This window comes from Thamnophis elegans, chromosome 5 (genome assembly GCF_009769535.1).
Source record: "Thamnophis elegans isolate rThaEle1 chromosome 5, rThaEle1.pri, whole genome shotgun sequence".
Lineage (NCBI taxonomy): Eukaryota > Metazoa > Chordata > Lepidosauria > Squamata > Colubridae > Thamnophis > Thamnophis elegans.
In genome coordinates, this window is record NC_045545.1 from 93942258 (window position 1) to 93963102 (window position 20845).

The 20845-nt window shown below is 45.7% G+C and overlaps 1 protein-coding gene and 1 non-coding gene across 2 annotated transcripts in view; both read right to left on the reverse strand.

Moving 5' to 3' along the window:
- The window catches only part of LOC116509616 (peroxidasin homolog), a 52143-nt gene extending 36862 nt beyond the window's left edge, over positions 1-15281 (reverse strand). Inside the window, exons 1-5 of the mRNA XM_032218848.1 lie at positions 15024-15281; positions 10773-10844; positions 10054-10125; positions 5590-5661; positions 3831-3902 (exon numbers count right to left, since the gene is read on the reverse strand). Of these exons, the coding sequence (XP_032074739.1) occupies positions 3831-3902; positions 5590-5661; positions 10054-10125; positions 10773-10844; positions 15024-15196 (461 nt within the window). The 5' untranslated portion in view covers positions 15197-15281. The remainder of the gene's footprint in view (positions 1-3830; positions 3903-5589; positions 5662-10053; positions 10126-10772; positions 10845-15023) is intronic.
- Positions 15282-17225: 1944 nt separating this feature from the next.
- Positions 17226-17338, reverse strand: LOC116509815. Its single transcript, XR_004255539.1, has one exon. It is a non-coding gene; the product is annotated as a U5 spliceosomal RNA (small nuclear RNA).
- Between the last annotated feature and the right edge of the window lie 3507 nt (positions 17339-20845).

Consider the following 20845-nt stretch of genomic DNA (forward strand, 5'->3'; position numbering starts at 1 on the left):
GTGCGTGTCTCGCCCATGCGCCCCGTCTCATGCATGCACGGCAGACAACCTGAAAATCAGTTGGCAGGCGGGATGGGCGCACATATACAGTGCAGCTAAGCTGGGGCAACGGCTTGTGTGCCTGCAGAGAGGGCTCTGCATGCCATAGGTGCCCATAGATTCGCCGATTCACCGGCAAAAGGGCGAACGACAAAACCGCGCCCGACTAAACCGCGGTGACAAATCGGGCCCACAGGCTATGAGTTTGACACCTCTGTTGTAGGCTACTGGTGAGAGGAATGCAAAATGAAAGCCCGGTCCCCTTTCTTGCCTTACAGGGCAAGAAACCTATGTCCCATTTGTGAGATGTTTCCCCACCATGTTCTTCTCCTTGGGGGGGCGGGGGGAGAGACATTCCAAGTTTCCGTATCTTTCTTCGTGAAATCAAAACAAATAACCGGGGGGTGGGGGGATAAAATTGGCACAGCATTAGTAGTCTGATCAATGCCTGGCTCAGGGATCGTTTGAGATAATCTACGTTTCTCTTCCATTCGTCTCTTGGGAAGTTGCCTGCATAAATATTTATTTTTAGACAGTTCTCTGAGGCAAACATGCCGTTTTCCGCTCTTTTTACTAAAGCACAATTCATTTCCAAATCCGAAAAGCGTTTCAAAAATGCTTTCAAAGAAGGTTTGGCTAAACAGCCACCCAGCACAACCAGCAACGTATTTCCACATCAAAGTTTACATAGATCGAGCTCTGATCACGTAAACAAACAAGAAGGAATGTCCTTTTGAACGGCTGAAGGACCTGACACAAAATCACGTTTTATATGCTTCCTAATCTGAGGCTGACACATAGTCCTTGACTTAACGACTGTAATAGAGCCGAGAATGTCCATCCTAAGTCATGACAGTCATAAGCTGAGGCAGCCACATGTTTTGACCTAGTTTTATGACTTTTTGTGGCAAAAAGAACCAGCACATTCGTAAAGCGAATATGATGGCCATTAAATATGATGGCCGATCACTCCCATAGACCGATTCGATCACACAGGTTAGGTCTCCTCCGGATTCCATCTGCCAGCCAATGTCGGCTGGCGACTCCCTGGGGGAGAGCCTTCTCTGTTGCAGCCCCAGCCCTCTGGAATGATCTCCCCGTGGAGATCCGGACCCTTACTACCCTCCCGGCCTTCCGCAAAGCTGTTAAGTCCTGGCTGCTCCAGCAGGCCGGGGGGCTCTCGTAATATTCAGCCCCCTGGAGATTGTGACTGTTGTATATTTTAATGTTGTTTGTGTATTATTCCCCTCCCTTGTTTTATTGTAAGCCGCCCGGAGTCCTTCAGGAGTGGGCGGCATACAAATCAATAAAACTATAAACTAAATAAATCAATGCATGCCTATGAGGGGTTGTTGGTGAAAAAACAGCCAGTTTCCAGGGAAAAAAAACCATCACAAATCGTGTCATGTGACCGCAGCTGAATGAAAAAGAGAGCCAAGCAACCAAAATGTGGTCATGTGACCATGGGGGTGAGTACTGTCATTGGAAGTCCGGAACTGGCTCACAAGTATCTTTTGGGGGTTCATTGTAACTTTGAATGGTCACTGATTGATCATTAATGATTGGTGAGGACTAAGTAAGGACTATTAAAGGTAAAGATAAAGGTTCCCCACGCACGTATGTGCTAGTCGTTCCCAACTCTAGGGGGCGGTGCTCATCTCCGTTTCAAAGCCAAAGAGCCAGCGCTGTCCGAAGATGTCTCCGTGGTCATGTGGCCGTCAGGACTAAATGCCAAAGACGCACAGAACGCTGTTATCTTCCCATCAAAAGTGGTCCCTATTTTTCTACTTGAATTTTTATGTGTTTTCGAACTGCTAGGTTGGCAGAAGCTGGGACAAGTAATAGGAGCTCACTCCGTTATGCGGTGCTAGGGATTCGAACCGCTGAACTGCCAACTTTTCTGATCAACAAGCTCAGCATCTTAGCCACTGAGCCAGCTAAGGACTATTAGAACTTAATAATTCACATTTCGTATTTCTTGGATAGTAATTAGGGGTGTGTGAGTTCAGTTTCAGTCTGGGGAATTCTGGGAGTTGAAGTCCACACAGGTTCAAGTGTGTGGGTTTCATTGAAGACATGATAGCTGAATTCCAATATCTCAGGAGCTGCCACAAAGAAGAAGGGAGTCAACCAGTTATCCAAAGCACCAAAAGGCAGGACAAGGAGCAATGGGTGGAAACAAATCAAGGAGAGAAGCAATCCAGGACTACAAAGAAATTTCCTGACAGTTAGAACAATTCATCAGTGGAACGGCTTCCCTTCAGACATTGTGGATGCTCCAACCCTGGAAGTTTTTAAGAAGAGATTGGATTCACTTGTCTGAAATGGTATAGGCCGGTCTCCTGCTTGAGCAGAGGGCTGGACGAGAAGACCTCCAAGTTTCCTTCCAGCTCTATTCTGATTAAAGTTGCCAAGCTTGAGAAACACAGATTAATGTGTTTCCTGCCCCTGGGCTTATAGGGCTTATTGCAGTGGTGGGATTCAAAATTTATTACTATTAGTTCTGTAGGTGTGGCTTGGTGGCCGTGGCAGGGGGAAGGATACTGCAAAATCTCTATTCCTTCTCCATTCCAGGGGAAGGATACTGTAAAATCCCCATTCCCTCCCCACTCCAGGGGAAGGATACTGCAAAATCTCTATTCCTTCCCCACTTCAGGGGAAGGATACTGCAAAATCCCCATTCCTTTCGCACTCCAAGGGAAGGATACTGCAAAATCTCCATTCTCTCCCCACTCCTGGGGAAGGATACTGCAAAATCCCCATTCCTTTCTCACTCCAAGGGAAGGATACTGCAAAATCTCCATTCTCTCCCCACTCCTGGGGAAAGATACTGCAAAATCCCCATTCCCTTCCCACTCCAAGGGAAGGATACTGCAAAATCCCCATTCCCTCCCCACTGCTGGGGGAGGATACTGCAAAATCCCCATTCCTTTCCCACTCCAAGGGAAGGATACTGCAAAATCTCCATTCTCTCCCCACTCCAGGGGAAGGATACTGCAAAATCCCCATTCTCTCCCCACTCCAGGGGAAGGATACTGCAAAATCCCCATTCCCTCCCCACTCCTGGGGAAGGATACTGCAAAATCCCCATTCCCTCCCCACTCCTGGGGAAAGATACTGCAAAATCCCCATTCCTTTCCCACTCCAAGGGAAGGATACTGCAAAATCTCCATTCTCTCCCCACTCCAGGGGAAGGATACTGCAAAATCCCCATTCTCTCCCCACTCCAGGGGAAGGATACTGCAAAATCCCCATTCCCTCCCCACTCCTGGGGAAGGATACTGCAAAATCTCCATTCCCTCCCCACTCCAGGGGAAGGATACTGCAAAATCTGTATTCTCTTCTCATTACAGGGGAAGGATACTGCAAAATCTCCATTCCCTCCCGATCACCTGGGACTCAGGAGGCAGAGAATAGATGGGGGCAAGGCCAGTCAGAGGTGGTATTTACTGGTTTTCCAAACTACTCAAAATTTCTGCTACCGGTTCTCCAGAACTGGTCAGAACCTGCTGAATACCACCTCTGGCTTATTGTGACTTTTGTATAACCTTAAGGAGCAAAATCCAGCAGCTTTAAACTGGCACTTCTGAACAAAATAATGATATTGTCCAACTGAGATCAGGGGGTGAGAACTGTTAAGAAAAGTTTGTTGAGAAAGGATGTGTAAGGGGTACCCAGTGATCTGGTTTTTTGGAAGGTTAAGGGCCAGTCATTTTTATCAGGGACTAAACCCCTGGATTGCCGAAGGAGGATTTGTCCTGATCCTTAGATTAAAAATGCTGTTAACTTACAGGCGTTTGAGAGATTCGAGTTGAGCTATAGCTCCAGGCTGGATCTGAGAAATTCGGTTGTTGTTCAAGAATCTGTGTTGGAGACAACAAAGAGAATGTGGTTGAGTGACCATCATGAGGCAGGACATAAAGTAAAGCAGGACATAAGAGTGAGACAAGGCATGAAATGAGGCAAGACAGAAAGAAGGAATAACTTTTAAGACTTGTAGAAGAACAGGAAATTAAAAAATTCACACCTGCCTCATGTGCAAGCTAAAGTTTAGCCCAAACCCATTATCGGAAATTTAGATGCTTATTTGCAAGTCACCTGTGACCTCGATCTAGGAGAGGAGGCCAAGATCTTTATCTGCTTTTTGCATAGTAACAGTAGTGTATAGATTATGTGACTAATTAACGCTGACATAGTACATTTCCAGGTCTGGCTGCTTTTGAAGAACATATAAGAACTTGCTTCTCCATAAGAAGGTTGTTCAGATGTTTAGATGTCTGCTTTGGCTACCTTGCTCTGAACCTTTGCGCAAATAAAAACTACTTCTTTTGGTTCCGAAGTCTGAGTCCCTTAATTTTCTGCAACAATCAAAGACTTGGAAATTAAAAGTAGGCCCACATAGTTGAGTGTTTATGGTTGGTGGGTCTTCTCTAAGCAAGATATCTATATAGTTCATACTATGTAGCTCTGAAGCTCTGAAATTAATTCGGACCAGAATTTTGAATCTCCCACAACAGGAAGAGGAGGCGGTGGAGGAGAAGGGAGAAGGAAGAAGGAGAAAGGAGGAAGGAACAAGGAACAGGAGGAGAAGGAAGAAGGAGGAAGAAGAAAGAAGGAGGAAGGAACAAGGAACAGGAGGAGGAAGAAGAGGAGGAAGAGGAGGAAGAAAGGAGGAGGAAGGAACAAGGAACAGGAGGAGGAGAAGGAAGAAGAAGAAACAAGGAGGAAGGAACAAGGAACAGGAGGAGGAGGAAGAGAAGAAAGAGAAAAAAGAAGAAGAAAATGAAGAGGAGGAAATGGAGAAGGAAAAAGGAAGGTAGAAGGAACAGGAGGAGGAAGAAGAAGAGGAGGAGGAAGAAGTGGAGGAGGGGAAGGAGAAGAAGAAAGAACAAGAGGAGGAGGAGGAGGCAGAAGAGGGGAAGGAGGAAAAGGAAAAAGGAAGGAAGAAGAAATGGGAGGAGGATGAAAAGAGGAAGAAAAAGAGGAAGAAGAAAAGAGGAAGAGGAGAAGGAAGAAAAAGGAAGGAAGAAGAGGAGAGAAGAAGAAGAGGAGGAGGAAAAGAAAGAAAAAGGAAGGAAGAAGGGAAGAGGAGAAGAAGGAACATGAGAGGAGGAGGAGAAGGAGGAGGAAGAAGAGGAGGGGAAGGAGGAGGAGGAAGAAAAGTTGCTCCAGCTCCAAGCTGAGCCAAAAATGCCTTCAGCTGCAGAAGATCTGTGAAAAACCCTGGGCTTATGGAGAAAACCATGGAGTGGTTCCACCTCCATTAACAGAAAGTCCCTTACACGTATAGTGTAAAATAAGAATCACACTGTGGTTTATTCCATTTTTGGCACTGTGGGTTACATGAAACCAAGGCTTCCTGTTGTAAAATATGAGACAAATTCAGTCAGTTCAGCTTTCTAATAAATTACTAATAATCTAGATTTCAGGGCACCTGGTGAAGCAGGCCATTGGCTGCCTTGTTAAAAATCAGCATCCCTTTGGAATCTACATGAAATCTGCATGAGCAAAAGTTATTACCAATTTATTGTCCATCACTTCACCACTTACAGTCTTTCCAGCTTGGGTAGGTCATTAAAAGTTCCCACTTCCAAATTTTCAAGGTTGTTAAAATGCAGGTAGCTGGTATGACAAGGGACAAAAAATAAAGAAACAGAAGGGTTAATTAATTTCCAAAGTTAGGCTGCTTAACTAAACCACAAGTAAGTATTTATTTATTTACATTTCATATATCTTAACCATCCCTCTTCCTCAGAATGGGGATTCCGGAGTGGGGTACAATATACAGATAGCCCTCATTTAGTGACCATTTGAAGTTACCACGGCACTGAAAATTTATGGCCGCTTTTCACACTTAAAACCGTTGCTTCATCCCCATGGTCACATGATCCAAATTCAGCAGCTTGGCAACTGGCTCGTATTTATGACGGTTGCAGTGTTCTAGGGTCACGGGATCCCGTTTTGCGACTTTCTGATAAGCAGAGTCAAAGGAGAAGCCAGAGTCACTTAACAACGGTGTTGCTAACTGAACAATTCGCTTAACAATTGTGGCAAGAAAGGTCGTAAAATGGGGAAAAATTCACTTAACAGTTGTCTCGCTTAGCAAGGGTAACTTGGGACGTAATTGTGGTTGTAAGTCAAGGACTATCTGTATATGGTGGTTTGAAAACTTAATTAGCAACAAGAAAGTCAGAAATTCAAAGTTTTCTCTATTGGTGTAAAAATGTGTTCCTCAAAACAACTGAATTTCCCTGTCACGTTGCTACTACAGACCAGAGGTGGGTTCCTACCAGTTTGCGCCTATTCGGTAGAACCGGTTCGTCAAATCTACCGAACCGGTTAGAAGAGGTTCCACCAGTAGACCCGGAAAGCAGGCCACACCTACAGAAGAGATTCCAAAAAATTTTGAAACCCACCACTGGTCCTTGGATATGATTATTCTACACTAACATGCTCATATTTATAAAACGCAGGGCCTCTGTGGAAGGTAAGGATGACTACTGCGTTTGTGGTGCAATCAGAACATTGCGTGTGTTGAAGTTGTTTTAACGCAAACCAAAGATGCCTTTTAAAAAACAAGTTTACATCATGTTCTTATGCAGGCCAGTGCTGTGTGTGAGGTAATTTAAGGTGGTTCTGACAAGTGTCGTCGGCATCTTCATATCCAGTCACATGGGCGGCAAGCCACTCCCATCCGGTCACATGGGCGGCAAGCCACTCCCACAAAGGAGGCCACACCCACAGAGTAGGTTCAAACAATTTTTGAAACCCACCACTGCTACAGACCCAGAAAAAAAACAATTGTTATCTAGGCTGCAACAACTAGAAGTCTTTCTCTTCTCCAATATTGCCTGATTATCGCGGACAGATCCTTCGATTCCAACACAATTGTTTAGTTTTTCTAGCCATGAATGTAACACATCCAGCATTCTGGAGTTTTCTTAGCCCTTCTGATGCATTTTGACATGTGTTAAAGTGTTGAATTGACCATTCATTGCACGTTGAGTTGGATGTGTGATAAGAGAGCTGCACCGGATGACTCACAAATGGGTGGAGGGATTTAGGAAAAACAGTGAGATCAGTGCAAGCGTTTTTCCAGAATCCGATCACCATCGAAAAATGTATTTTTTTTTTAAATCCAAAGTTTTTTCTTTTTTAATACAAATTTACACATATTATAGAAACAAGGTGTTGAGCGGATCTTCCCCCTTACATCCTCTCATTTACATCATCCATTTTTTACATCGTAGCTTTGTTTCAGCCAAATTCTTTTCTTCCATTATTTTCCATTTTTATACTTCTATTTCTTCTTAATACATAAACCATCTCTTCAATTTGCCCCTTCAAAAATTACACCAAATTATTGTTTCCTATTTCTCCATGGGTCTATTTTACTATAAATATATATCCTCTAATTAAGTTTTAACACAGAGAGCATTTCTTTCAATTTTTTCCACAATTAACAATATGCTATAATTTCTCCATTTCTTAATTAGTTGCATAACAATACCAATCCTATTACTTATTCCCTTTAATCTACTAATACAACTCTTTCCCCCCTTCTTCCTCTTTTATCCCTTTTCTCTTGGGCTCTCAAGAATTCCACTTTTAATCATTTTTCTTCTCCTTTCTCCTAACTTCTTCTTTGTCTTTTTCCTGTTTCCATCCAAAAAGATATTTGAGGCTCCCATTAAGCGGCTCAGTTTTACTGAGATGGATTTGAGCAAAGGGAAGGTGTCTGTTTTAGGACCTGAATCAAAAGCTGTTCCTACAACGGAAAATCAAAAATAATAGAATAGAACCATGATGAACCATGCGTGCCAGAGGTGGAACTCAGCGCCTTCTCTGTGGGCACGCGTGCCATTGCCAGCTGCTCTTCTGGTTTTACGGCATGCATGTGGCCATTTTGGGGGCTGTTTTCTGGCCTTTTTTGGGGTGATATGGCTCGAGAAAAGGCCTGAAAATTCCCTGGAAAATGGCCTGTTTTTTGGCTGTTTTCCAAGCCATTTTTAAGTCAAAAACAGGCTTGAAAAAAGGTCTGAAAATTCACTGAAAAACAGCTTGGAAAACGGCCTGTTTTGGGGCCATTTTCCAGACTGTTTTTCAGGGAACCTTCAGGCCATTTTTCAAGCTGGTTTTGGTCCAAAAACCAGCTAGAAAACAGCCCGAAACACAGCCTGAAAACAGCCCCCCAAACAGTCCCAAAAGTGGCCAAAAACAGGCATGCACATGACAGCCAGCTGGTCTTCGGGTTTCCAGTGCTCCGGCATGCACACATACATGCACATTCACACACATTGTGGTCTGGGCACTCGGTGCCGAAAAAGTTCGCCATCATTGGAATAGAATAACAGAGTTGGAAGGCACCTCGGTTCTTAAGGGGATCTGGCTTCCCCATTGACTCACTGAAGGTCGCAAAAGGGGGTTTACATCATCCCAGGACACTGCAGCCGTCATAAATACGAGCCAGTTGCCCAGCATCTGGATTTTGATCACATGACCACGGGGAATTGCTGCAAAGGTCATCAGCATGAAAAGCGGTCCTAAGTCCCTTTTCCCCCCCAGTGTGTTGAAACTTCAAACGGTTGCTAAATGAATTGTTGTAAGATGAGGACTACCTGTAGATGTTTATAAATACATCTAAGGATATATCGATGTACAACCCAGGCTACACAACTAAAGAAGACACAGCATGGAATTCTCTAAAGCAGGGGTGTCAAACTCAAGGATCCGGCCTGTGGGGTGGTTACTTCGTGCCCTTGGGGCCAGCCTGGAAGCAGTAAAACACTGCCCGATGGTGCCTCTGCCAGCAAAAACGGAGCTCGGGGGGCCTATTGCGCCTCCCCCGCGCCCCATTTCTTTGGCTGTGATGGCCTCCTGCAACCCTCTGCCAGCAAAAACAGAGCTCAGGAGCCATGCGTGACACCCCCCCCCCCGAGCTCTGTTTTCGCTGGCAGAATGCTAGCAAATAAACTAAAAAGAAAACAAAAGGAGAAATGTTTCCCCTTTTGCATTTGAGCGTAGCAATAGCCCTAGCACTTAGATTTATATACCGCTTTACACTGCTCTGCAGCCCTCTCTAAGCGGTTTACAGAGTCAGCATGCAAGAAGGGACAGAAAAGGAGAAAGGGAAAGGGAAAGATGGGAAAATGGGAAGAGAGCAAGGAAGGAAAAAAAATAAGGAAAGGGGAATGAAGGAGAAAGGAGAAGGAAGAGGGAAAGAAAAAGAAGAAGGAAGGAAGATTATCATGAGAGTGGGGGAGGATCTCAGGGAAATCCTGCCCTTAGCACTTGGCCACCACACAGGGGCCTCCGACATGATCGACATCGAGCAGACCACGCCAACTCTGGCCACATACACCCCAAATCCAGTGTTGGGATTCAGCTGGTTTAAGCCAGTTCGGAAGAACCGATTGTTAAATTGCTGGCTGGCCCTGCCCCTCCCGGGAGTCCCCATGTGCCGCGTTTTGGCTCCCAGGTAAGTGCATGGAGACCTACGAGGCCCAAAACGGGGTGCAGGGGGACGGGTGAGGCATAGCCTCCTGCAGCAGCCCTTTTTGCTCCCCGGGGAATCCCGGAGGCAGAGTGCTACCCACACAGCTGATCATTAGGGCAGAAAACTGGTTGTTGAGTTATTTGAATCCCACCAACTGCCCAAAGCCCGCCATGCCACCCGAGGTCAAACACGACCCTGATGCCACCCTCAGTGAAATTGAGTTTGACACCGCTGCTCTAAAGGGAGGAGGCGAGATGAGGGCTAAGTCTCCATCTTTTTGCAAAAAAAAAAACCCAACTCTTTGGTGCTGTTTTATCTTCTCCTAACGAACTCTTGCCAAGATTCACAGTCATCTTGGCCAGCCAAATATTTTTTAAGAACAACTTGCATTTGTTATTTTTGGGAGGGAGGGAAGGAGGGAGGCAAGAGAGATGGGGGGTTTGCATGGCTAAAACCCAGAGAGGAAATTCCATCGGTCTCTGTGCAATTTGCTAACCAAATGTTTGGCCCCAACTTACAGCTGTTCCAGAGAATGCAGCCCCTTGAAAGCCTCGCTCTGAATTCTTTGGATTTCATTCTTGTAAAGGTAACTTGGAAAAGAGAGAGAGAGAGAGAGAGAGAGAGAGAAAGGGAAGAATTAGGATTAGAATAACTCAGGGCAGCAAACAGGCCTAATACTCCTTCCTCCTTTTATTTCCCCCTCAACAACAACCCTGTGAGGTGGGTTGGGCTGAGTGACAGTGACTGGCCCAAAGTCACTCAGCTGGCTTTTATGCCTAAGGTGGAACTACAACTCACCATCACTTGGGAATTCGCCCAAAAGCCACGCACTCTAAGTTCTTCCATGTCTAAGGTGGTACTAGAACTCACAGTCTCCTAGAGACTGGCTCAAAGTCACCCGGGTGGTTTTCATGTCTAAGGCAGAACTAGAACTCACAGTCTCCTGGAGACTGGCTCAAAATCACCCAGGTAGTTTTCATGTCTAAGGTAGTACTAGAACTCACAGTCTCCTAGAAACTGGCTCAAAGTTACCCAACCAAATTTCATGCCTAATGTGGGACTAGAACTCACCAGAACTCACTCAGCTAGGGCTTGACTAGAATTCACCATCTCCTGGTGATTGGCCCAGTTTGCTGGGGAATTCTGGGAGTTGAAGTCCCCCCATCTTAAAGCTGCCAAGTTTGAAAAACATTGATTTTTAGAGAATATCAAAAGCTGTGGAAAGATCAATACTCACAGGTATTTCAGCTTCTTAAGCCCTTCAAAGGAATTTTGTGCTATGTGCTTCAGTAAGTTGTTGTTCAAAAGCCTGGAAGGGTTGGGGGGGTTGGGGGTGAAAGAGATAGATCAAAGCAATGGATGAATACATTATTTGGAGCTTTCTGGCTGAGTTCCGATGTTTTCCTCGTGAACCGATTATCATCCATTCCTCATCCAAGGATTATTTGAAGACTTCAGAAGTGAGACAATCAACTATGAAATCCCAGTAGGCAGATTAATAAAAGGTGAGTCTCACATTTAACCATCCCTCAATTTACTGGGAATAGAAGAAAAAAAATCCATTTGTGTAAAGGAAAAACAGGATATAAATCTGAACAAAACAGCTACAGTTAAGTCTGGAATTAACTCCATCCATCAGGGAGCATAGCTCTAGGTCACCGGGCTGTAAATAGCAATAGCAATAGCAGTTAGACTTATATACCGCTTCATAGGGCTTTCAGCCCTCTCTAAGCGGTTTACAGAGTCAGCATATCGCCCCCAACAACAATCCGGGTCCTCATTTCACCCACCTCGGAAGGATGGAAGGCTGAGTCAACCCTGAGCCGGTGAGATTTGAACAGCCGAACTGCAGAACTGCAGTCAGCTGAAGTAGCCTGCAGCGCTGCATTTAACCACTGCGCCACCTCGGCTCTTCCAGTGAAGTAAAGTGGTCTGTAGCCTCTGAGCTTGGTTGTCTGTTTGCATTCAGACATTCTTTTACCCAACTAGGTAACATCACCAGTGCTAGAAGGGAGTGGGGTTTGCTCTTTAGTGATTTTGCACATCCTCTCCACCAGCCCACACCCAGATAAGCAGGGATTAACACCAGACAAACAAATGAGCAGAAACCAATGCCCTAGAGTCAAGGAACGCCAAGGAAAAAGCCACAGCTTTACCAAGAATGCCATGGCAAGTTGCTATGTAGAAAAAGGGAAGAAACGTCACTCCCTTCTAGCACTGATGCCATTACTTGGGTGATGAAATGTTTGCTCAAAAAACAACCAAGCTCAGAGAGGGCACCCCAGTTCTCCTCCTCCCCCTCCTCTTCTCCACAAATCTCACTACCTCCTAGGACTGATGATGTTACCTATATGGGTAATGAAATGTCTGAAAGAAAACAAGCAAGCTCAGAGATAGCCAAGGATCCCACAGTCCTCCTCTTCCTCCTCCTCCCCCCTTCCCACAAATCTCATTACCTTCTAGGACTGATGATGTTACCTATATGGGTAATGAAATGTCTGAAAGAAAACAAACAAGCTCAGAAAACGCCAATTCCAGATCAACTCTTAGTTACAGAAATTCTCTTCTACCTGTTTTGGAATGATGGGACTTCCGTCTAAAGAGGCAACAATATTTTTTTCAGGTAAACTGAAAAAGTTGATGCTAAAAGTCTTCTCCTCCCTCTGTGGCTGGGACAGGCTCCGAGCGAAGGAAGTTCTCCTCTAGCAGCAATCTTCAAGGGATATGTTGGCTAGTCCTTGACTTACAACAGTTCATTTAGTGACCATGCCAGGTTACTGAAAAAAGTGACTTGTGACCATTTTTCACATTTACGACCATTGCACGGCCACTGGATAAATTCAGATGCTTGGCAACTGACTCACATTTTGACGGATCACAGTGTCCCGTGATCCGATTTTACGTCCTTTGGACAAGCAAAGTCAGTGCGGAAGCCAGTTTCGCTTAGCGACCGTGTTACTAACTCAGCAACTGCAGTGATTCACTTAACAACATTGGCAAGGAAGGACGCAAAATGGGGCAAAACTCATTCAGCAGCTGTCCCGCTTAGCAATGGAAATGTGGGAGGGGCTCCACTGTGGTCGTAAATCGAGGACTACCTGTATTTTGAAAGATGCTTCGGACGGCGACCGAGGGGTTATTCGGCCCTATCCCAATGATTCATAACAAACCCTCAAAGGGCAGGAAACGAGAGGCTGGAGTGCGAGTTTCCACAATGTGCAATTTCATGAGAGTTTCAGTTTTAGGTCTCCACTTGAAACATCTGCAGATGGTTTCCATGGTTTCCAGAAACAGCACCAGTCAAACACATCTGGAAAAGCAGCCAAAAGATTTGGCTGTCTATGTTTTGGCTCTGGTTAGAACAAGCTGTGGTCTGTTTCCACAGAAGGATTTGCATCCAGCAGCATCCGTCGACATCGCCAAAGTTTGCAAAGCAGAGTTGGTGATAAGCTTCTTGGCTTAAACCTTTTGGCCTGGATTGCCTTGAACTGATCCAGTTTTGTTTCCCTCTTTGCTTTCTTCAGTTCTAATCAGGCTTGGATCCCAAGTTGGAAGCTGCTCCTATTTTATTTAATTTTTTAAAAATTTGCTTGGCTGTTTTCTGCTGCTTCAGAAAAATCATTTCATTGTATCGGTAGGAAAAGGAACCTGGAATTTCCATCATATGCCAGGATGGCTGTAAGCGAGGCACCTACAAAACTGACTTGTTTTCACAGCATTTTTCTGTGGTCGTTAAGTGAGCATGAATCCATTGCCTGCAATGGACATTTTTTAGCTAGAAAACTGAAGTTTGCTTCTTTTGGCCCTGGCTGCATAGCGTATTCCACCACAGATATGGCAGTGTTTGAGTTGTTCTATGTTCCAACTGGTGCCAGCTTTGATAGTGTCTATCCACCACGTTCTTTGTTGACGTGGTTTCCTGTTACTGCTAACTCTCCCAAACACGAATTGCTTTCTCCAGTGGATTTGAAACTAATCAAGGAGAGAAGCAACTTAGAACTGAGGAGAAATTTCCTGACAGTTAGAACAATTAATCAGTGGAACAGAAATTGCCTCCAGAAGTTGTGAATGCCCCAACACTGGAAGTCTTTAAGAAGATGTTGGAGAACCATTTGTCTGAAACGGTATAGGGTTTTCCTGCCTAGGCAGGGGGTTGGACTGGAAGACCTCCAAGGTCCCTTCCAACTCTGCTATTGTATTGTATTGAAATGACCAAAGAAGTGGGACAGTTTTGTGATTTTGCCATTCTAGTGAATGGCTAGTTTCATGCGCTCCAATACAATTTGCTTGATAGTCATCTTTACTGTCCAAGGATAAAGGTGACCACTGCTTTTTGTTTCAATTTATATGTGAGTGCATGTGCACCTTCATAGCCCTGTTGGTTCTAAATAAATGAGAATATTGGTAGCTCAGGATTGAAATGACGGGTCCTTGGTATTCTTTTGCTAGCACTGATGATGTTACCTAGTTTGGGGAATGAAATGTCTGCAAGGAAACAACCAGGTTCAGAGATCACCAAGGACTCCACAGTCTATGGAGATTCTCAGTCATCCAGGTCATGGCTCCCCCAATGGTGCTTTCTTTCAAGTGGCAACCGGACTTTTTTTGAAGAAGCAAAAAGCATCCAAGAAGCTGAAGTGAAATGTCTTCAAAGAAACATCAGAAAGTCCAGTTGCCTCTTGCAAAAAGCAGCTTTGGAACCCTACAGTCCTCCTCCTCCTCCTCCTCCTCCCCCCCCCTGCAAACTCATTCTCTTTCTAGCACTGATTATGTTACCTACTTAGGTAATAAAATGTCTGCAAGAAAACAACCAAGTTCAGAGAGCACCAAGGACCCCAGAATCCTCCTCCTCTTCTTTACAAACCTCACTCCCTTCTAGCACTGATGATGTTACCTAGTTAGGTAATGAAACTTCTGTAAGAAAACAACCAAGCTTGGAAAGCATCAAGGAGCCCACAGTCTTCCTCCCCCCCCCTCCTCCTTGCAAACCCCACTCCCTTCTAGCACCGATGATATTACCTAGTTGGGTAACGAAACATCAGTAAGAAAACAAGCTCAGAGAGCACCAGGAACCTTTCTTGTTTTGGCCTTTTACAACAGTCCCAGTTTCTCATGTGGGCCCTGGATAAAATTAATTGCCTGCCTCTGTCCTACATAGATCAAGGCTTCCTAGAAACCTATGAGTTCTGAAGCCCAACTCATGAGCTATGACCTCCTGGAATGCAATAAAACACAGGGCTGTCCAAGCACAACAGAACAGGTGATTCTGCCTTCCCAATCTGAGCCAACAAATCAAGCTACCTTGAAACTCATCCAGCAGACCGTGACTGAACTTAAGCATCGTGCCCCAGCCAAGAAAATCAAAACCATCCCTGGCTCAGCAGGGGTTATTTCTGCTAGGTTAGGCAAGAAACAGCTGGCGGCTTTCCATCCTTCCATTTTAGGTTAAGGCGGGTGAAAGGAGCAAGGGAGCACACGAGAAACTTACAGAGTGTCGAGATTCTTCAGATTCCTGAAGACACCTGGCTTGATGCTTTTGATGCGGTTGAAGCGCAGATCCCTGGAAAGAATGAGAAAAGAGCTTAGTCCATCCATCACCCATGCGTGCGTTGCTCCCCTGATCATCCTGATAATTGACTTTTGGGTAGGTCTGTAGGACATGCTGAGCTAAGAAGCTCAGCTAACAGTTGCACACACCTGCCTTATTCCCCCTAAGGCAGGGGTGTCAAACACAAGGCCTGCAGGCTGGATCCGGCCCGTGATATGGTTGGATCCAGCCCACGAGGCCATCCTGGAAAATGTAAGGGGTTGGCCGGTGTCGCTTCGGCCTGGTCTACCCAGTGCAAAGAGGGACATGCCAGCAATTTTGGGAATGGTGTCAAGCTGGCCACGCCCACCCAGTTGTTCCCCCTAAGGTCAACCACAGCCCTGATATGGCCCTCAATGCAATTGAGTTTGACACCTCTACCCTAAGGCACCTAGTGCCAAAAAACAGAGGTGGGCTTCACATAATTTAACAACCGGTTCGCCGAGTGCAGAACCAAAAATGTGAACGCGCGTGGCTTCAAACACACAGCGACTTCATGTGTGCGGCTTCCAGCACACTTATTCGGACAGCCGTGGTGCGTAAAGCAGGCGAGGCGTAGAAATCAGCTGGGCTGCGTGGGCAGGCGAGCGAGCCTTTTCAGTAGTAGCTCCGACCCTTTGGAACGATCTCCCCGTGGAGATTCGTACCCTCACCACCGTCCAGACCTTCCGCACAGCCCTTAAGACCTGGCTATCCCGTCAGGCCTGGGGATAAAGATTGTAACCCGTCCCCACCCGAATGATGAATGAATGTTGTGTTCTATTTTACTTATGTATTGTTTTATGTCTTACTGTCTTGTATTCCCCTCCCCATAAATTGTAAGCCGCCCTGAGTCCCCTCAGGGAAAAGGGCGGCCTATAAATAATAAACCATAAACCATAAACCATTATAGTGGTGGGATTCAACCAGTGTAACAACTGGTTTGCTGAGAGCAACAAACATGTGCTCCGCATCACGCAGTACATTTCAAAACAGCTCTAAAACTTACCTTCTACTGCAGCTGCGGTGAGTAAAACAGCTGAGGCGCATCAATACACTCTGCCGCGCCTATCAGCTGGGCTTCAAACAAAGGAAATATAGGACAGACTACGGCAGGAACTGCTGGGCGGGGCCAACTGATTGCTGATATATAGGATGGGATAGCACCAGGGCGGGTGGGCAGGCTCAGCCGGTGGTCAGAAGTACCAGTTAGCCTGAACCGGTCCAAACCAGCTGAATCCCACCCCTGGATATATAGGATGGGATAGCACTGGGGCAGGTGAGCAGGCTCAGCCGGTGGTCAGAACTACCAGTTAGCCTGAACCAGTCTGAACCGGCAGCAGCCCACCTCTGCCAAAAACCCACTTTCATGGTTTACACATAGCTCTTGCACTATAATATCTAGACCTTTTTCAGGTGTTCCTGACGCATGAGCAAATTTCAATCTATGCAATATGATTGCGCATGCTACTCTATGATCCGAGTTTCTATTTTAACTTGGCGCCCGAAGTGCCTATACGTTAGAGGCTAAAGCAGTGATGCCAAACCTGTGGCACATGGAGCCATATCTGCTGGCACGTGAGCCATCAGCTCCAGTGCACATGTGCATGCCGGCCAGCTGATTTTCAGCCTTCAGTTGGGTTGGGGGGGTGTTTTCACCCTCCGCAGGCTTTTAGAAATGCCCCTGGAGTCTGGGGAAGGCAAAAAACAGGCCCAATGGCCAATTGGAAGTTTTGGAAATTATCTGTTCCAGGGCGCCGGGGGAAACCGTTTTCGTCCCCCTCCCCAGGCGCCAGAGGCTTTCCTATGCATGGGGGGAGGCAGGGCGTATGCATTGGGGGTTTGGGACACTTGTGTGCACACTTGCACGCTTTGGGTATTCTGACTGGAAAAGGTCACCACTGGTCTAGACTCTAGATCCCACGGCCTACAGGGAGGAAATTTGATTTTTAATGGTGGCAATGTACATCTCGTTTAAAGCAAGTTAATGGCTTCCTCTGCATGAGTAGAGTTCAAAGGGAGCAGATACTCCAGCATTTGACTATCTACCCAGCCGAATGGGAAGCAACCATTCTCCCGAGCAACAAAACATAGTTAATTCTATTTTTAGAACCAGGTAAGGGTAGCCCCACCGAAGCAGGGCCTCAAAAAATTAATCGAAACTCATAAATTCCTCTCCACGGAAATCTTTAGTAAAAGGCGAAAGATTTATACGATCTGAAGAGAAACCAGAGTATGCTCGTTGCTTCCACCGACACCGAGCCCTACGGCGGAGATGGACACTGAGATTAGGGCGCCCCGCGCGACCGTGGCCAACACGGATCTGTGGATGGACAGAAATACTTTTTCGAACATTCCCGCCCGTTCCAGAACCGGGACTTCCGCACGAAGCGAAACGGTGCATCCATCACGGGAGAGTCTCGGGTCCTTCCTCTTCGCAAAGCATCACGGTTAAAGCCCATGCAAATGAGGCTACTCATCTCCCCGCTCAGTTTGGATTCCTTTTGAAAGCAAAAGTTACACCCGCTTCTTTAAAAAAAAAGACCTCACGTAGCTGACGTGACTTTGCATCCTGATGGTAACTTTAGGCGTGACTCCCGATTTTAATCGCCCGTGTTTATCGCTCGCAGCTCACGGGGAACGAATTTGGCGGGGGAGAAGAGTAGCCTCATTTGCATTGGCCTCTCCCGTCATGCTTTGCGAGGAGGAAAGGCTGCGATTCTGCCGTGATGGACGCAGCGTTTCGCTTCGTGCGAAAGTTCCGGCTCTGGAACCGGCGGGAACGTTCGAAGAGGTCTTCTTGTGAATACAGGGACACGTGTTTATGGCCGATCAGGCGGGACACCGTACCCTCAGTATCTAGGGCCGGGGTATATGGAAATGCAATGTATTGACTACACTGAAGCGTTAAATGTTGTTTTTCCCCACTCGAACGGAGTGTTTGGAGGCTCTTGTTTTAATAGATTACCTTTAAGTTTGTTCAACTTGGTGCTTTGGTAATAAAAAACCCCATTTAAATTAATTCTTATTTATTTATAAACACGTCCTCCTTGAGCCGTTTCTGTCTCGTAACCGGGAAGGGGGATCTGGTCTGTGTTTTTAATCAAAGGCCACCTTGCTGTCTTATCAACATTCCTCGCAGGAAATACCTCCGGTTGTTATCCTAATTTTCCCTAGAGCAAGCCATGCATTTCTCCCCCTCCTGCTTCTCCCCAAATTCGGCCAGCGGAGAGAGCAAATGCACAGGAAACTCGGCACTGAAAAACGCCTGCCGGAGGAATGGCCCAGACTGATTCTTGGCACTTCTCCTTCGGCTGCAGCTGGAGGCCCCAAAAGTGAAGGGCTGAACGGGTTCCAAGGCCAACAACAGCTGTGGGCCATTTGTGCTCTGCACTCTTCGAACCCAATGAGATCCATGGCAGTTTGCTCCACGGTTTGGGCTGTTTGAAGTCCAAGGTCAACTGCATGGAAAGGAACTCCGCTTCGGTCCAGAAAAATCTGAATTGCAGCTTGCAGGGTCTTAAGGGGGGGGGGGAAGGGGGGCTGGCTAATACTTGGGTTTGGTGGACAAGGAGGTTTGGTTGGCTTGAGGTGGTTTGGCTTTTCAATGGTGCAGAAACCACAGGTGGGGTCCAGTAATTGACTCAAATGTGGCCTTGCCAAGATGTGGATCTCAAACAGAGCATCAGTCTCGTTTTCTTTCTTTCTCTCCTTCGTCCCTCCCTCCCTTCTTCTTTCCTTCTTTCTTACATTCCTTTCTTTATTCTTTCCTTTTTTCTTATTTTTCTTTTTCTATCCTTCCTTTTCTTTCTTTCTTACATTCATTTTTCCTTTCCTTCCTCTCTCATTCTTTTTCTTCCTTTCTCTTCTTCCCTTCTTTTTTACTTCCCTTCCTTCTTTCTCTCTCCTTCTTCCCTTCCTTATTTTTATTTCTTCCTTCATTCTTTTTCCTTCTTTCCTTCCCTTTTTCTTTTTCTCTTCTTTCCTTCTTTCCTCCTTCATTCTTTCTTCTTCCCGTCTCTTACATTCCTTTTTTCTTTCTTCCTTTTCTTTCTTCCTCCTTTCTTTGTCTTCCCTTCCTTTCTTTTTCCCTTTCTTCCCTTCCTTTTCCTTCATTCTAATTCTTTTTTCTTTCTTTCGCTTTTTCCTTCTTCCCTTCCTTTCCATTTTTTCCTTCTTTCATTTTTTCTTTTATTCTTTTTTCTTTTCTTTTTCTAACCTTTTCTTTTTCAATCTTGTTTTTTATTTTATTTTTTAGGGACAACTCAAGGCAGCAATCATACTTCATATTACTTCCTCGTCCTATTTTCAACACAATAACCTTATGAGGTGGGTTGGGCTTAGAGACAGTGACTGCCTCAAGGTCACCCAGCCACCTTTCGTGCCTAAGGCAGGACTAGAACTCCCTGTCCCCTGTGGAGTGGCTCAAACTCACTTGGCTTGCTTTCATTTCTAAGGTGGGACTAGATCACATGATCACATTTTGGGAGCTCAGTAAGACAGTAACATGTTAGGCTCAATTGTAGTCCTAAATTGAGGACTACCCGGAGAGCTTATAAGTCGCCTCCAAGGAAGCCTCAAATTGAAAAAAGGGGATTTCTGCTAAAGAAACCATCCCGATGCTTTTGTTTTAAATCCACTTTTATTTCTCCAGGAAGAGTTTCCTTTTGCTCTAATCTGTTCCTGGTTCCAGACTCAAAGTTTGCGAACTGGCATTGGGTTCCTTCCAAGATCTTGTTTATCTTGGAGACACGATTGAATTAAAGTTTCTTTCCTGCTGTGCAATCTGAATATTAGACAGAGCCAGGTCAAGATAAAAGTATTGGGAGGGAGGGCGGGAGGGAGGGAGAGAGAGAGAGAGAGAAGAAATAAAGAGAAAGAAAGGAAGGAAGGAAGAAAGAAAGAAACATCCCTGAGTCCTTTCAGCAAAAGATTTAGCGGCCTTGACCCTCCAACCAAATGTTCAGGGCTGCGAGTACAGAAGGTGCAAAGAAGCAGAAGAAACAGGAGTAGATCACAGACTCCTGAAAAAAGATGCCGAAAGCTGATTACAAAACAACACCTAACGCAGAGGCCAAAATGAGTCACTCGAACATCTGTAAAAATTACCCTGCGCCAGTCCTGAACATGGGTGGGAATTAGAAGGGAGGAAAATATGTGGAAAATGACCAGGTTAAAAGGTTGCGAGATTATCAAATAAAGGTGGTCCTGGATTTACGACCACAGCTGACCCCCAAAATTTATGTTGCTAAGCGAGACGTTTGTTGGGTGAATTTTAGCCCGTTTTCATGGCCTTCCTTACCGCAGTTGTTTTACGTGAATCGCTGGATTGTTGAGTGAAAAACACAGTTTGCAAACTGAATCTGGCTTCCGCATTGATTTCGTTTGCCGGAAGGGCACAAAAGGGGAACTTGTGACCCTGGGACACAAGAACCGTCATAAAGATGAGCCAGTTGCACAGTGGGCGGATTTGGATCACATGACCACGGGGTTGCTGCAGTGGTCACTAAGTGGGAGAAACGGTCATAAGTCACTTGTACAAACTTGATGCACAACTCAGGATATGGAACTGTTTTTGAACGAAAGGGAGTGGGGGTAATTGGGGTAATATCAGGAGATTGTACAGCTAGTCCTCGATTTACAACGGTTCAAAGTTACAATGGCCCTGAAAAAAGGGACGTATGACTGTTTTTCACAGTTACGGCCGTTGCAGAATCCCCATGGTTGCGTTATCAGAATTCGGA